Source organism: Danaus plexippus, chromosome 4 (assembly GCF_018135715.1).
Source record: "Danaus plexippus chromosome 4, MEX_DaPlex, whole genome shotgun sequence".
NCBI classification, from domain to species: domain Eukaryota; kingdom Metazoa; phylum Arthropoda; class Insecta; order Lepidoptera; family Nymphalidae; genus Danaus; species Danaus plexippus.
The window spans coordinates 8,465,684-8,483,522 of record NC_083538.1 but is presented as its reverse complement, the minus strand read 5'-3'; the positions used below and the strand labels follow the sequence as shown (position 1 = coordinate 8,483,522).

At 37.6% G+C, this 17,839-nt stretch overlaps 1 protein-coding gene across 1 annotated transcript in view; it reads left to right on the top strand.

Annotated features, from left to right (window-relative positions):
- Positions 1-17,839, top strand: part of LOC116768623 (muscle-specific protein 300 kDa) — a 91,140-nt gene that overhangs the window by 44,876 nt on the left and 28,425 nt on the right. The window contains 11 exon segments of the mRNA XM_061524065.1: positions 2,622-2,754; positions 2,885-3,057; positions 3,136-3,281; positions 6,919-7,711; positions 7,789-7,798; positions 7,801-7,946; positions 8,032-8,244; positions 8,368-8,643; positions 9,178-10,582; positions 10,585-16,913; positions 16,916-17,608. Coding sequence (XP_061380049.1) covers positions 2,622-2,754; positions 2,885-3,057; positions 3,136-3,281; positions 6,919-7,711; positions 7,789-7,798; positions 7,801-7,946; positions 8,032-8,244; positions 8,368-8,643; positions 9,178-10,582; positions 10,585-16,913; positions 16,916-17,608 — 10,317 coding nt within the window.

The following is a 17,839-nucleotide window of genomic DNA, read 5'->3' as shown; positions in this document are numbered from 1 at the left end:
ACCAATAAGTGCAGGACTTCGTCAATTAGTCACAGATATTCCGATGGGTTCAGTTCATCATGCGACCAAATATAATATAATCTGTGAATAATGAATTCACCTCATGTCCTATTTAAGGCGATGCCGCATCGATAACACTAGTAATATTTGCAAGGAATCTGCTTATAATAATGTTTGATGCAAATAAAATAAAAAGATTTGTTATAAATAATACCGCTCTTCTAAACTGTTCGATGATCGGAGTCCGCACATTTGTTTTAAATACCACCTGCACCTGCTTGTTTATTTTGAAACAATAATAAAATGTTATGTAGCACTTATTGATGATATGATACCAATGTATACACAATCGGTAAATAAAAATTGAGACCTCATAGGGTCAAGTGTAGTAATAAACGTTTCGCCTTAACGGATGATGTCATGCAACAGTTAGTCAAGGCCCCTCGGCAGTCCGCAGTCGTCGTACACACAGCAATGACAACGCAAGGCTACAATAATTATTATTTAACCGATTTCTTATTGTTCAAGTGTATTTACGATACTTAGATTATTTTATTTCGTTGGTATATTTAAGTGTTCAAAATTCCGCGTAAAAGGAAGGTGAGTTTCGATAGGTTACGAATGCGATCGGTCATAAAGAAATTTATTAAGACTTAAGAGGTTTTAAACTTCATCGTCTTATGCGATTTCTGCTGCTGTCGAAGTATTTCGTACGTTCACGTTTTCAAACCACAAGAAAAACTCGTCCAATTTGTATAAAATATTGTTTATTAAACATATTTAGTACTTACCTTTAAAAATATACGAGACAGTATTCGTGATGGCCGGCGAAGCGTGACTTTAGCGCCGTTTACGTGAAAATAATTGTACTTTATAACCTAAATTAATACAGTTTTATAAAATAACAATACATTTCGATGTGTGATACTTCAGTAGAAAGTCCGATAGTAATATCAATCTAAGATAGCATTCCCAAAATCATGTCATTGCAAAACCCGGTCTCTATCTCTATTTTCTTAGTTTTCGTGGTTATTGTTATTAGATAAAAATGTAACAATATAAGTTCCAAGCTATCGAGTATTTTATGCTTGTATTATGTAACAAAAAGCTGAACTATCCGACGTTTTAAGAATAACATCCGTTTCCATGAAACCATACTGTAATGTCAGATTTTATTGGACGTATTGAGTTGCAAGTAGAAGAATGTGAGGAAAAAAAATCATACTTATAACATAACGTTTATTCTCGGTTGCAACCAATTAGCGACTTAATCTCATTATGCAAGTAGCTACGAGATACTTCCGACCTATAAAAGAATTCGCCTTAGTGTAGGACAGAGGACTTATTACTAGGTGAGGTTTTTGCATCTCATTATTGTACACTTTTTCTATATCTATCTATATAAGGATACAAGATATACATATGAATTCAAACATAAAAGTAATTCGTTATATGTCTTTAATAATATTTAGATTTAATTTAAAAATGTGCAACGTTTCGGAAGTTGTTAGCGAGCTGTGTTTGTGGTTATAGCATCTATTAATAGAGCTATGAGTTAACAATGTACGTCAAGGTCACTGTCGATGTTTAACCTTAAAACAGTTTCCGCTACCAATTCTGTACAACAATCAAGTTATATTTATATTATAATAATTCTATTTAATCTGTATTTCGTATATATAAAACTATAAATACCTCGGGTTCAATATAAGTAAATGTACCTAATATTTTTAATGAATTTAATATAGCATTTTTATATGAATAAGTTTAGATGGTAAAATCTGTGTTACTAGAAGTGTAGTGAATATGATACATCCGATTCTAAACGAGCTTCATGATTTTTGAAGTCGTAACATGTTGAATGTTATTATGTTTTAAAGAATAACATTTTGGTTGTCGCTGGCAGCGACTGTCGCGTTCAGATCTCGACCGGCGAACATATAACATGAGCTAATATCGCTTGAATAATACTTGAATTATATTTCCGAAACATGGACCAACTCTCTAGTTCAAGCTGACAAATCAAGCTCTCTTTTGATACTGAACTATCCCTTAAATCTATAAATGAATCAATGATTAGCCCACTTCGCTTCATAAGTAATATCAACTTTGTAAATTAATCTAATTAAAGTTCAGATGTGTGCAAGTCGTTACAAGATTATAATGCAAAAGAAACGTTATCACGACCTTATCGCACATCGCATTACTGATAACACTTGTAAACACTTGATAAGCCACGCCGTTTTGTTTCTTGATACTAATAGAATTTTGCACAGTAATAAATATAACGGTTCTAGGAATTAGATGATATATCTGTATATATTCTTTTATAAATAGATAGCATTTTTCTGTCTATTGATATATTATCGTTATTAGCATTAATAGATAATGATGAAAGTAATATTTTTTTCGCATTACTACGCGTTTTTTTATTTTTAAACAAACTAAATACTCTCGATGTTTCGTTTACTTTGAAACAACCGTGATCACGGTCAGACGAGATGTGCATAATAGATAATTATGTTTTACTAGATCACGACATATCTTGGATTCGTTTCTTTTTATAATATTTATTGTAAGTGAGCTAATGTAGTAGTTTTAAATGCATATTGTCGCATCAGAACCAGCAGGCTCTGCTGGACGTGGTCCGCGAACGCGCCCGCGAGCTGTCCGTTGGTGCGGATGCGGCCAGTGGGGAACGGGTCGAGCAGAGGGCGAGAGAACTGGCGGATCGCTGGGAAGTCGCCTGTGAAGGTACTAACATACATATATACTTACGGTTACATAATTAGCAACATAATGTGAAACCGATAGAAAACATTCAAAGTTTTTGATTTGGAAAGCTAAAAATGAATTGCCATTACCAGTATTAATGATATACCAGGCCTAGCGAAACGCGCTGCGACAGCTGATAGCCAGCTGCAGCGTTGGTCGTCGCTGGTGGACACACATCGCGCCCTGTCTGCGGCTCTCACCGCGGCAGCCGACCGCCTACGACACCTGGACACCAGCCCCCCGACAAGGAGACGAGCGCTAGATATCAAACATGAGCTACAGGTGAATAATAATTCCTCATGCCATAGGAAACATCCGTTTGTCCAAAACGAAAACCTATATTTTATACCGTCCTAACAGGAACTGCAAAGTGATGTTTCGAGTCTGGAGGAGAGTAAAGATGATCTGGTGGAACACGGAGATTTCGTCGTGTCGCTGTTGAAGCCTCCCGCGGCCGCAGCTGACATAGAAAGAGATGTCAAGGAACTGGTGGAAAACTATGAGAAGTGAGTTGTGTGTTGTGTGGCTTGGAAGAATTCTAAAACATAATTATATAACACAATATCGTCACCTCTATGAACAAGTGACCCTAAAATTAAAACATATTTTAAATGTTAATTCCTTCACAAAGTAATGTTTAATAATTTTTATGTAATAATGACGTAATTAACTTGTGTTAGATTAGAAAACTGCTGTGAAGGTTTGTATTTAAAATTCATCTAGTTTTCAGAGTAGTGAGGCTTCTGGCGACGGGAAAGTGATAGGTATTAATACTTTGCTCTTTTAAATATATAAAACATATTAAGTATTACATAAACAGATTACTCGTCAAATAAGAACTAAAAATATTCTTTACTGAAACACAATCAATATTAAATAGATCATTCGCCCAAGTTGAGAGTAAAGGATGACTAGATTTCAATGTAAAATAATGTAAAAATGTGTTCAAAGTTATCTCAGTTAGGTAACAAAGCGATGAATCAACACGATAGGTTTAGCAACGGGCCGTTTTTATGGTGACAACTGGCTCTATTGTGCGGCGTCAGGCTAAGTGCACTTCAATAGACGAGCACAGAATCGACTTTAAATAACTATATTCTGATCTTTATTCCAGAATTTTATTTAAAATGTCATGAGTAAGACGTGTTTTATAAAATTATTGAGGCTATGAAACACGTGCAAGTCATTTATTAAGTAATATGTGGTCTGTCGGAACCGATGTTTGGCTCGAGATCAACTTACTTGTAGACGAACCGTCATTCCTCACCACACTCTAGGAAACAAAATCATTATTTCAATATTTATTCAAAATAGTTATTATACAATTGCATTCTCTTCTGTGACACAACTAGGCTCTCATCTTCTACTTGTTGTTGATATAAACATCGATATATTTTTGTTAATACTACAATCTCTATATAATTATTAATGTAACACATTTTTTTTATCTCATATCCTCATAAACGTGTGTTTATGCAACTTACGAGACAGTCTAATACCATATTTGTTGTACGAAATACGACTTTAAGCGGTAAATAAAATATACCTTACAAAATCAATTACCTCGCATATTTTGTAAAGCGACGGTCATTAAAATTCTGTAGGCGCGGTCGGGTCCCTGTCCAGTTTGTTAACCACATTTTGCAAGATCTCACACAAGGTTACCGAAATGAACCGTATCCCAAGGGAAAAGGGTGTAAGCGAAATTCAATTGAGAATGCTTGCTCCACGTAAAATGTCAAAATATATATCCTATTAAAAATAAGCTCTACCAGCACACGTTAAAGCTGAATTTAAAATGCTATGATTTGCAATGTTTATAAGTTTGACCGTACACGGAGCAGTCAAGGGCGGTCGGTGTTTGCCGGCGACGGATAATATCGTATTCTGCATTAAACAACGCCATGAAATTTGCACTTTATATGTCTAGTAGATCTATAAATAGCAGCAATTTTAATGGCGTGTCTGTCCTACACGCGCTATGTTGGAGTTAATAATATCTTATAACTTCATATAAAATTTGTTAGACCCGCTAAGATTGAATTCTTTCAAAGTTTCCGGTTGGCTTAAAATTTAGTCTGATAAATTATATTATCTATCGCATAGCCCACATACGAATATTCGGCAATGACAGTATCTAAATAACTCCGTAATGTTGTACCGATGACGGCGTATCTTTTTCTATAATTCCGTCAGTGATGTCATTTTTAAAACTGTCGTAATATCCGTTCAACGATTTAACAATCCTGATACATGTGTCATTACAAAATCGAGATTTGAATATTCTGATGTATTCCTCTTTCTACTTCCTCCTCTGGTAATAACATCACGTAAATTTAATATAGAAAGTCTTATAACAAATTTTTATTTCAATATTATATTAAAACGAGAACAAAACTTTATTTTTATCGAACGAAATGAATTTCTGTCTACCATGAAGTGACGTCGCCCATGGCCGACTATGTTCAGAGCGGGACCAATGTATTTTTATTGTACCTACTCTACATTTTTTTAAAGTCGCCCGTGAGTCATGTCTCTGGACTCATTTTAACATGTTATAAATTTAATAAAACCTCATTGTATTCGATTCCCAAAATCACAGGATAAGGTTATTGCAATACACATGCAGAAATAAAATAACTAGTAAGTTTATATCCTTTGCGACTAAGAACTTAATTTATAATTTTATTTATACAATACAATGATATTGTATGTTGATATTGATATATGCTCTGTGGCTTATTTAAATGACGGGGAAACCGTAGGGGAGTTCGAAAGTACAAATTTTTTGCGTCGTAAAATCCACCCCTTTACTACTTAGTCACCGGATATATAAATACATAGTGACTTTGCAGTATAAATAAAATTAACTTTATCAAACAAATTAGATTTTTTGATATTAACGCTTTTTTTAGGAAAATTATTTTTTTTTACGCAATAATTTTCTCAGACGTTAAAGACGAGACTTATTTTTTAATTAAATTAATTTTATATAAAGTTTACGTCGAAACTATAAAGGTGCAACAAAAGTTTAAAGACATGTTTATAACGAGGTCCGCTATCAGAACGCCAATTCAAAACAAAAAGATCTTATGTATTCCATAAAAACATAATAATAAGACTTGCGTCGTTCCCATAGGGGTTAGTTTAAATCGATATTCGCTGTAGACGGGCTCGGGGGATGTCGGCAATCGTTACGTACATACTTTGGCAGACTTCTATTTCAAATCGCAACGCGCCTGCGTACAGTGCGCCGAACGTTATGGGTCAGGGCCTCTCGATGTGTGCATTAGAGGGTTAAACTTAGAACGGTCGCCATTACTCACCGCAGTACGAATTTCAAGATCGAAAACATGTGAGCGATGTACGAGAAAGCAGGCCAACAATGCTGCCGCGATGAAAACTCCGCTGACAGACCCAGTTTTCAGATTATTACTGACTATATAGATAACGACCGTACATTATGTTAAAACAGTGGGTGCGTGCAATCGGCGATTGTATTGTGAGGAACAAATAGCGTGGTCTTAATGTGATAGTGCATAATCAACTGCGGTGAGTCACGCTGTTCGCTTATAAGCAATTTAGAATCGTAAAATTATGTGGAATTTTAGTTTGATATCCCGGTTGGCAGCGAATCTATAAATGTTTACGTCGCCCACACGACACGCGTTGGTGTGGCGCCGGCCGGCTTCGAGTGTGAGGTTTCGTTAGCGCAATTCAACGTAGTTGCGCAATAGGCATAAGCTTATAAATGCTTCGGCTGTCAATTCAGTCACAAGGTCGAAAATGTCACGTCACCATAGGATGAACACTAGTCAGTAGAGAACGTAAACACGAGTGCACCGAAAACTATGCTGATGTCATCGCAAACATAATATATGTGAAATAAAATTAGATTCGCCCGACGAATCTACTGCGCGGTTCATTGAGCGACGGGCTAGCAAAGCGAGCGGAGCGCCGCAGGCCGCTGCCTCGAACTACGAGGTACTATACTGCAGCCGACCTTGCGGCGTCATAATAAATACGTCATACCGCGCCGCCGGCAGATTATTTTCGTCGCCGTTTGGCAGCTCCTCATTGCTCGCCAGAAGCTTTACTGACCGATTCCGACGTAAACGTGCATTAACGAATATCTTTTTACAGATTGCGACAGACTCTAGCGGCGAGACTCGCGGAGATCGACGAAATCGTTTCCGAATTCGATCGCATTTCGGAGAAGATTGATAAGCTCCGACAACAGATCGAAATCTATATAACTAAAGTAAGAACCTTCTACGTATTCGGAGAGGACGACGAACAGGGTCTACGACAACTATCAGTTGAGGTCTCGGATCTCGTCGAGAGTACGAAGACCTTCACTGAAGAGAGTCGGAAACGCTACGGGGGTTCTGCGCCCGCGGACATTGCGCAGGAGCTCTCGGCATTAGAATTATCCGCGGAAGCCCTGGCCGCCGCTATGGAAGAAAAAGAAAGGGAGTGGAAACGAGCCAAGACTGCCCGTACTGACTACGCAGCTGACGTCGACAGCGTGCAGGCTTGGGTCCGCGCAGCCGAGCTGACGGCACGTGAGCGCACATTACCACCACAGTCGTACCGTGAACGACTCGTAGCCGTCCGTTCTGAGGAGCCAGGAGTGGCTGATCGCGTTGAGCGCCTCACGAGGAATGCGCGGACTTTGGTGGAGGGCAGCCGCGACGCGGATGACCGTTCGCTCATCCAATCTACGGTTGCGGCGCTCACAGAGCAGTTTACAGCCGTGTGCTCGGAGCTAGAGGCACGTCAGGCTGCAGTTGAAGATGCTTGTGATGCCGTGGCGCGTTTCCTGGCACTCCTGGAAAAGGTTCTACTCTGGGTAGAAACGCAACGCGCTTTCCTTGCGCGGCCGCTGGTTTTGGCCGACTTGCAGGAGGCGCAGCAAAAACAGACGGAATACGGGGTTGGTTTTATAAAAAAACACAAGGTCTTAGGAATTAAACAAACTTTATTCATTTAAATTGTTATTATTATTTTCAGAACGCCCTTAAAGTTGTAAGCAGCAGGCTAAAAATTTAGCTGATATGACTAAAGAATTGGAAGCGATTGAGCGTGTGACTAGTCCAGGAGATTTGCCTTCAAGATTGGAGGCCGCCGAGAATGCTACAGTGGATGTAGAAAAGCGTCTAGCCAAGACAGTCCGTACTTTTCTTGTAGCGATTCGAAGGACACTGCTGATATAATTACCTACTTTATTCTAAACATTAACTTTTTTTTTTTTAGAATGGTTTACTACAAGAATTAGCCGAAGAGTGGGAGCGATGCGAAAAGAAATTGAAGGACGTTGGCCATTGGCTCGAGGCTACCACTAGAACTCTAGAGGCACCACAAAACGCAAAGAAGCCTCTCCGAGATAGATTGGCTTTTAGAGAAAAATTAATTAATGATATATCAACACAAAAAACTAAAATTTCTTATGCTGTAGAAAAACTCAACGTGAGTGGATCAACAAATTTTCAGACCTTTAGCTATTTCGTTGTATTTGTTTTTTGGTTTCGTTAGTGTTGGGTCGTCATTCTGTATTATTTGGATTCGTGACACGGTACGTATGTTACGCAGGTGCACTTCGGAGCTGAAGGTGTGGCGGCGCAGTCGGGTGCACCGTCCGGTGTATCATCGGCAGCACGTGCATTAGCCGGCTCTCTAGACGCTCTGAGTGCTGCTACAGGAGCGCAGGCTACGCAACTGGCGGCCGCTCTGGCGCAGGTGGAGGCTTATTGCGCTGACGTGGCGCGCCTTCGTGGCTCGTTGCTGGCAGCCGAGCAACGCTTGCGCCATGCTGCTCAGCCGCACTTTAGCCCCGGAGATCCGGAACAGGCTGCTCGGGCACAACAGGTGAGATTTCCTAACAAACGCAATCCTGTTCGCTTACACTTTCACCGGTAGGCTAGCGATCGTTCTAGTTTTGTTTATCGGCCTCGGAGGCTCTAGTTAGGCATTACGGATTCACCACCACGTGTATATTGTCACCGACCACGCGATTCATGTTTTGTTTTCTTTCTGTTTTCCTTTCCTCGTCCACTAATATGTCTGACGATATCCTCTGATAGGAATGTCGCGAGAAAGTTAAGTCACTGCAGAGCAAAATACAGGCGCGGAACGAAAGAATCAAACTTATTGTACAACGCGGCGGTCCGGACGCTGATCCGCTGTCGGATGCCTAGTCCGAAGTCGTGTCGGTTCTAGCTTTAAGTCGATTTTGAATCATAAATTCCTATTATATATATATTTTTATCGATACTAAACGAAATAAACGTTTTCGCCTTCGCATTCATCGTCGTTTCTTTTCATAATCTTCAGTCCCCATTGCTCGAATATCCGAGCTTGCGAACCTACTCTAAAACATGTATGTCCATACTTGCGTATCAGGAGGTCGAGCGACGAATCGAAGAGCTGACTTGGAGCATCTACGAGCTCGACCCGTACTACAACGAAGCTAGCGACGACGAGCCGGCCGCTACGTTGGCCATGCTGGTGTCAAGTGCGGACCGTGCTCGGGCGAGTCGTCGCTCGCGCGCGGTCCCTCCGCCTCCCGCACGGCTCGTACCTGCCGCACCCTCACCCGCACGCCTGGCACCTACCACCTACGCCGAAATAGTAAAGGGCTCGGGTTCCCGCTCGGTCTCTCCACCAGACCGTCCTATGCACAGATTGCCACTAATGATCCAAGACAGAGAGGCTAGCCCCGAAGAGGATAACAAAGTTGAAGTCCATGGACTGACTAGACCTTGCTCCTTGGATGATCGGGCCGAATTCAGTGAACCAAAAAGCTCTAGTGACACGGAGTGCGAAATGAGTGCATGTGATACGTTCCCAAGTGGTGTAAACGTTTATAGTAGGGAATATTCCCATGACGTATGCGATTACTATGAAAATCGTGATGTGGAATGCAATGAAAAAGTTCCTGAATTTAATATAGTGCCTCAACAGCCTTCAATTGTTGAAGAGACTCCAATCATAACGACCACGGAGTTACGTACATCAGATTGTCACGACAGATCAATGAGTCCCGCGTCCAAACATCGGTCTCAAGAATTATCTTACGCCGAAATATTAGCACTCGGTTTAAGCAAACAATTAAAGAATTCAAATGTTTCACTACTACCTAAACCGCAAGTGGCGCAGGTAGAAATGGTAAAAGAAATTGTTATTGAAATGGAAAAATCGCCATCATTACAACATGAGCAAAAATTGAAGTCAAAAGACTCATTGAAATTAAAAGGTGTTAGACCAGAAAGACCTTCACAGCGTAGTCGATCGAGAGACATGCCAAGGCAACGAAGAGCGCCTGAGAAACGATCGACGAAAACGAACGATGCGCAAATGATAAAGAAAAAGAAAACACCAAAAAAAGTATTGGAAGTTCAAGAATTTGATGATAATCCTGAAGTAATCGACGCTGATAATCTGCCATCTCAGCCGACATTAACGTTGAAACATAAGACGGATAAAAAGTCAGATTGTGAAAGTTCTAAAATGACTGTAAATAAAATTGAAACAGAAAATGAAGAGCCAATACATAGTGAAAATTTCGAAGAAACCATTGATGCTAGTCCTGAACCAAGTGTCGCAGAATCTGTCCCAAAAAAATCTAAGAAAAAAAATAAAATAAAGAAAACTCAAGGGACAGTAGACGAAATCGAAAGAGCTCTTAAAGAAATAGAGGAGTCAGATAAACAAAAAAAGAAAAAACACCGAGACCTGCGTGATAAGAGCAAAGAAAAAGTAATAGAAGAAAAGAAATTGTTAATGAAAGTAGGAATTCGGATGTTATGTTAGAGTCAAAGGAATGCTCTATTTCCTCAAAGTCTAAAAAGAAGAAATCTCAAAAACATCAAGTTGTCACTTTAGCGGTTGAAAACATTAGGGAAGAAGAGATTAAATTTAGTAACAGTAAATTAAAAGAAACACCTGAAATATTCCTAAAGGACATGACTCAAAATGAGCAAAGTCTTGAAAATATAACAAAATCTTCAGGTCTAAAATGTGTTTCGCCAGATTTAAATATATCTGCAGACTTGAGTGATGCTGTTTCGGGTATTGAATTTGGTTCAATTAAGCAAAAAAAGAAAAGAAAATCCAAAAAACACGATAAATTTCAAGATAAAGAAAGAAGCGTTGATCCCACGGAGGAAATTAAAAGTTTAAATGTAAATACGGATTTGACTAAAAGTAAAGTTATTGATGACAGTGACTTTAAAGACATGAATATTTCAGAAAAAATACAATCAGAACAAATTTTGATAACTGAGGACAATGAATCAATGATAAATAAATCAGAAGAATCCTCAAATAAAAGTAAGACGTATAGAAAGAAGTCTAAAACTAAAAAATCCAGAAGTACAGATAATGAAGACACAGACAAAACAATTCAAGAAATTGAACAAAATGAAATAATCAAAACAACTAAAGATAGAGAGACAGAAAGAGTTATTGAGTCTGTGGTGGATATTAGTCCATCACAAGTGAAAATTGAAGATGATAGCGTATCTGAAATTGGTAAAAATAAAATAATCACCATGGATTGGAATACTTTAATGGAAGAGGAAGACAAGATTCCTGAATCTGCTATTGAGCCAATAACTCTTAATGAAAACGAAATGGACATAAGTATTTGCTCGGAACAAATAGCTTCTGAAGTCACAATCCTTCCTGAAGTGACGGCTGTTTTGTCAGAATCAGAAATAGTTGATTGTGTAAAACTGTCGGAGGGTTGTGAAATAAACACTAGTTCTGACCAATCGGAAATAGAGAATTTAAGTTTAAATAAAACAACGGCGAGTGAAAATGAACAGAATAATAATGACAAATTCTATTCAGACGTTGTAAGAAAGGAACGATTTATCAACGTGATTGAACAAACTACTACTTACAGACCTATAGATGACGTCGAGACTCGTACAATATATCTTATTACTCACGAAGAAAAGAAAATGCCTCCAATAAGAACTGTTAAAATATTTAATAGTAAAAATAATTCTTTTGAAGAATCATCTAATGAAAAAAAATTCCCGATCGAATCGGAGAAGGATGAGAACGAGGAGGAATCATTCCAGAGTGATAAAATAGATGAAGAAATATCTGGCGTAGATTCTATTAACAAGATAGAGGTTCTCAAAAAATCTGATTCCGAAAGTCCTGTTACCGAAGAAACGTTGGACAATTTCCAAAACACAGGAATAAAGAATGCCGATGTGGTACAAAAATCAGAAGGTCTGAGTATTCAATATGATCAGAAAGACTCGTACGAGGGAGATAAAAATGTTGCTGTTGTCATGAATATTGAAAAGGAGGATAAAAATAAAGAAACTTCGACAGAGATTGACTCGGATGATGTATTCATTGAACAAGCTATATTCGGGTCAGTACAAAACCGTAGGAAACCAGTAGAAAAATCAGAGGTTCCTGAAGTTGTAATAAATGAGGAAATAAAACCATATATGATTGGACTCGACTTTGAGCAACTGGACTATAATTATTACCAATACATTAGAAATAAAACCGGCAGTGCTATAATTACTAGTCCACAGGAGAGACAAGGCGATAATGATTTAAGCGATGAATATAAACAAAATTATATTACGGAGCTAGAAAAGCAAGATTACTTAAATGAGGAGCATGTTGAAACAAATTCAAATAGTGAGAACATTCAAGAAAATCAAGCAAGTGACAACGGACAAGGAAAGGAATTTAATTCAGGCATTGAAGACATTTCTGAAATTATAACACCGTCTATAGAGGAAACAGGGGATTATGCGTTACATGGAATTTCACCAAATAAATCTGGATCACTTGCTTTCTTTGAAGATATGATGCCAAAATATGACTATCAAAATTTACAACATGCTGAATATAACTTAGCAATTCAGGCTACCAACAAAAACGCTTTGAATTTGAATAAATTAAACAACACAGATTGCATACAAAACACCGCAAGCGAGCCATTTGTGGAAATAGAAAAAAAATCTACGGAAGTTTTGCCAGCTGACAATAGGAGCATATTGACAAAATCGTCTGAAATTAAAAACGAAACCACTGATTTACTTATTTTTGATTCTTGTACACAGCTAAAGTACAATTATCAGGATATTATTGATGCAGAAAAAAGAATTATTAAAGAAAATAGCATCAAACCAATTCAGGAAAATAAATTAATCTTGGATGAGAGTTTGAACCTAGCAGTTAATGCAGAAATAAATTCGTCTGAAAATTCTATAAATAGTGACAATAATATGAAACTACAAAATGCTAAGTCTATTGAAGTACCCCGACATCAATATCAAGAGTTGTTGGACGCTGAACACCTTTACGCCACGATAAAATCTTGTCAAGATAGCCTAGAGTCTGAATTACCTTTTAAAAATAATGAAAATGAAAAAAGTATTAATTATGAGCTCAGTATAGATAAAAAATCTATTAAACATGACTCATATATAACTGATGCTGACGGGTCACCAGAAAGACCTCAAATTATCGATACCATTACAGATGTAACGGATGATGATATTTCAAGCAAAACTAATAACTGCAGTCAAAATGAGATGAAATTAATATATGAAATACCAATGTATTCGTATTCAGAATTACGTGATGCTGAAAACCTTCTTGTAACAAGACTAGAAGAAAAATACCAGAGTAAAATTCTAAAAACTGTTGAAGACAATTACAATTATGAGAATACATTGATTGAAACAAACATTGATTCCGCTTCTTGTCAAAATATTACTAAAGGAGTGAGAGAAAGTAGTGAACGCGAAAATTTGGTATTCGAAGTTCCTGGACAGAATTATAAAGAGTTACAAGATGCAGAATACCTATATGCTTGCCAGTTGTCTAAAAACGCAGCTGGTATAGATAACAGTGACAGATCAGATGTTTTATTAAGTAAAGAAAATGAACGAGTGCCTTTGGAAAACAAAGACTTTAACGATGATGGTGTTGGTGGTGATTTTGATCTCGAAGAACAAAAATTACCGTTGTCAGTTGATACTGAAATTGTAGAAAATAAACCAGATTGTACGTACGAAAATGCAAAACAGCTTGAGAACGTAAGTGATAAAAGTAAAAGTCATGAGGATACGATTCTCGAAGTTACGATACAAGAAAATATTAAGCCAGAAAAAACTGAAATCGCATATACTATTGATCTAATCAGTCATGAACGATCTGTCTTAGAAGAAAATGAAAATATCGGCTACGATATTGTGGGTCAAATTGATAATGGAACTAACAACACTACGGAGGTTAGCGTTAATACGAGTAAACCTGAAAAAGATACTTTTGAAGAAAATGTTAGCAATTTTGAAGCTGATTATGTTAAACAATCTCTTGTTCCTCTGGTTTTCGAAACACCGCAATCAGAAAAAGAAAAAATATCTACTCTCGATGACACATGTTTAAATCTGAAGGAGGCCGAGGAAGAAGAATTTGTTATAGTTGATATTGTAAAAGATGTTTCTGAGGAAATCCTAAATACGTCACCTGTCAACTCTGATTCTGGAAGTGATAATTTACTATTTGCAAATAAAACTATTGCAGAATCGGTACCAGAAACTGAAGAAGCTGTTACGGAAAACAGCAAAAAACAATATGATCAAAAAATGACCGACAGCATAAACTTGCGGACTGACGAGAAGCTACCTGATTATCGTGACAATCTGCCACTAACCCTTGATTTTGAAGTGGACTGTGAAATTATAAAATCGACTTTGGCATTTGATAAGGAAGAGGAACTAATTCAAGCAAAACACATAAACGAGTCTTCCGTTGAATCTACTTATAGCTCAAGGGAAAATATTTGTTTACAACCTAAAACTACAATTGAGTCGCAACCAATTGATACGCAAATAAGACATAACATACTTAGCACTGATGAGGATATATCAACTTTGAACTTGATAGAATCCAACTTAAACAAAACTAACGAAAATTTAAATATTCCTCCCAATATAGATTGCCTTAATACTGACGAAGAAAATGACATACCTCGTCCTGAAAAATCTCCTATTCATAGCTTGCATGATCTCCTTCCTGAAATAGATTCTATTCCGGAGTTTAAACCTGCATATACCTCAAGTTCTGTTCTATATTCAAAATTATCAGCTGATGCACCAGAATTTAAACCATCTTATATGTTTACGCGCGATGACAACAAAGATTCAGAGAGCGTTACAAATATTGATATGATACAAAAAAAGCAAGATAACACAAAATCACAAAAGGATGAAGAATCTACTCCTGGTCCCAGAAATACTTTGGAACCTATGACTGCTTCATATTCTTCTGTATTATTAAATAAAGCGAAGGAACTGCAAGACAAATCAAAAACAACTTCTCAGTCTCCAGAGAAAAAGGAAAGTGTTTTAAAACCATCCACTGCTCAAGAAAAAGAAGAACATCCTGATACAAAATCAAAACAAAAAAAACGAAAGAAGAAAGATCTGGACAAGCGAGATTCATCTTTGTCGCTTGTATCCGACACTGATAACACTCTTTCTAATGTAAAACAAAACTTGGAGACAACCAATGTATGGACTAAGGCTGCTGAAGAAGGCAAATCCTACGCAGAAGTTGTTGCCGAAGGGTTAATTGGGGATGAACCAAAAGATTTACGGACTCACCAACACTTAGACCCGCCTATTGTTTCTGATCAAGAAATTATTCCAATTTTGTCTGATAATTCTCTCCAAGTGGTAGAAACAAAGCAAGAAAATCTTAAAGGAGTAGAAGAATCTCAAACTTCGTGGGCCAAAATTGTGGCAAGTAACCGACCCTCGCCAGAAAGAATGAGTAAAGTAAATGACCCAATTGTAGAGATCACAAGTTCTTATAAACCTCCCGTTATATTAGTCGATGATTCTGATAGCGAGATTCAGCGTTCTGATATTCATGTGGATGATGACGGTTTTATAAAAGTCGATCGAAATAGGCGTTCACGTTCAAGATCACGTGACAATCGTAGTCAGTCACCATCAACTTCAAAATTAATTCAAAAACAGCTTACTCCAAGAGACAAGTCAGAAAATAGATTTGAACCACTAGTAAGTATTCTTAAAACAGAAGAAGAATCTCAGGGTGTTGAATCCGCTATTGGAAGAATTACAACAACAAAGGCGAGAAAAAATCGTTCTTCTCAACCAAAAGAAGAAATAAAAACTAAAACACCTCACATTGCTTCAAACCCACCAGAGGAAGAAAAACAACAAATTAAAAAAGATAAAAAGAAAAAAGTAACTAAATTAAAAGATAAACCATTAAAATCTAATGAAACTCCAGATCAATCTGAATCGTCTCTTGATAGAGTAATGGAGGACAAAGTAGAACCAACTAAGAAAATAGAACCTCAAAGCCAAAAGAAAAATAAAAGCAAGAAGAAAGATAAGAAAACTTCTCGTGCTATTGATGAAACAAGTACTCCTTTAGTGCCAGGAATGAGAACAGGACAACAAGGATCATTAGAACAAGAAAAACTTGTAGGACATGGTACAACAAAAGATTTAACCCCTGTGTCGACACCGGAAATTATGCAAACGCCTATTAAAGACAAACCGTATTCCGAAGCTCAATTTTGGAAGATTGACCCTAGTGGAATAGATGAATTAAACAATTTGTCGGAAATTTTAACGATTGAAGTTAACAAACAAGAAGTGCCTAAATTACAACTTTCAGTCCCAGAAACAAATATTGATGAAACTCTAATGGAAATTAAAACCGACGATGAAGCGTTATGCGATGTGGGGGAGGATATTCAGAGTCAGATATCTGAAGAGCAGTCTCTTGAGAATAAAATGGCGGACTTACAACGAGAAATAGAAGAAATGCTCTTGCCTGAAAATGACCATTCACTAACAAGTGATGATATTCAAATAGAACTGTCACAGACAAATATTTCAATCGAAGAACAACAAGATGAAATACCAGATTCTATAAGTCCTATTCTTGCTTCCCCAGACCCAGAAGATACTTTATTGCAAACAAACGATTATTGCAAAGAAAACGTAGATGTTTCCAAAAGTGAACATATCGCCGTCAGCATGGTTGATGCTTTACTGGAAGAATCAAATTCGCCGCTGTTATGGAGAGAGCCAGTGATTACATACCGCAACATGAAGTGTTTGAAGATTTATCTTTGAATGCGACAGCAAATACTACAGAACAAAATATTGTTGAAAACCGGACAAATGATAACATTAACCTTCTCAACCATACTAACAACTCCGATATTGCTACTAACAATATGATTTATCTAAAACCAGAAAACTTTCGGTTAGAAAAGTTCGTCACGGACGACGCTGAAAAACGTTTAGCTGAACAAAATGATGTAGTTGTCACAAAAGACGTTAACGAGAAACTAGAAAAAAATCTTATGAATGATAAATTGTTTTGGCTCGAGAAACATTTGTATCACGACGCGGAATGCCAATACTTCATTTCGCTGGCAAACCAATCTAAAGCGTCCGCTAACATTCAAACCGAATTAGAGATCAAAGACGAAGATAAAGATCCGGACGGTGGATCAGGATTCTCGTCTAATGCAGAAAATAACATTTCGCAAAACCGGTTCGGCTCTCCCTGCGATTCCAATTACATATCCATGGATCTTCCAGGAGGGATATGTAGTTGGAAAGACCAAAGTTCATATCTAAGTGTAGAGACACCGACGGATTCATTGATTCGCTTAGTTTCCGACATCCCAGAGGATACACTAACACCCCTATCTCCCGCGCAAGTCGCGCCCTCCCCCCTCCCCCCGCCCGCACAGGAGCCGACTACAGCAGAGAGGATCCCGAAGGCTGCCAAGGTGACTGAGCTACAGTCTTATTGTAAAATAATTCACTTTTTAATTTACGTTTGGCATGATATTCTCACAAAATTTTTAATTTCACTTATTACCAAAATTTGTATCGTAAATTGTAGTCTGCCAAATCTTCCGCTCGTCTTGTAGTAAATCGAATTCTTGGCAATATCTCCCATTCGCTTCGTGTTTTAAATATATCGGTGTAGTGTGTATACTAAAATCAATTATCTTTGA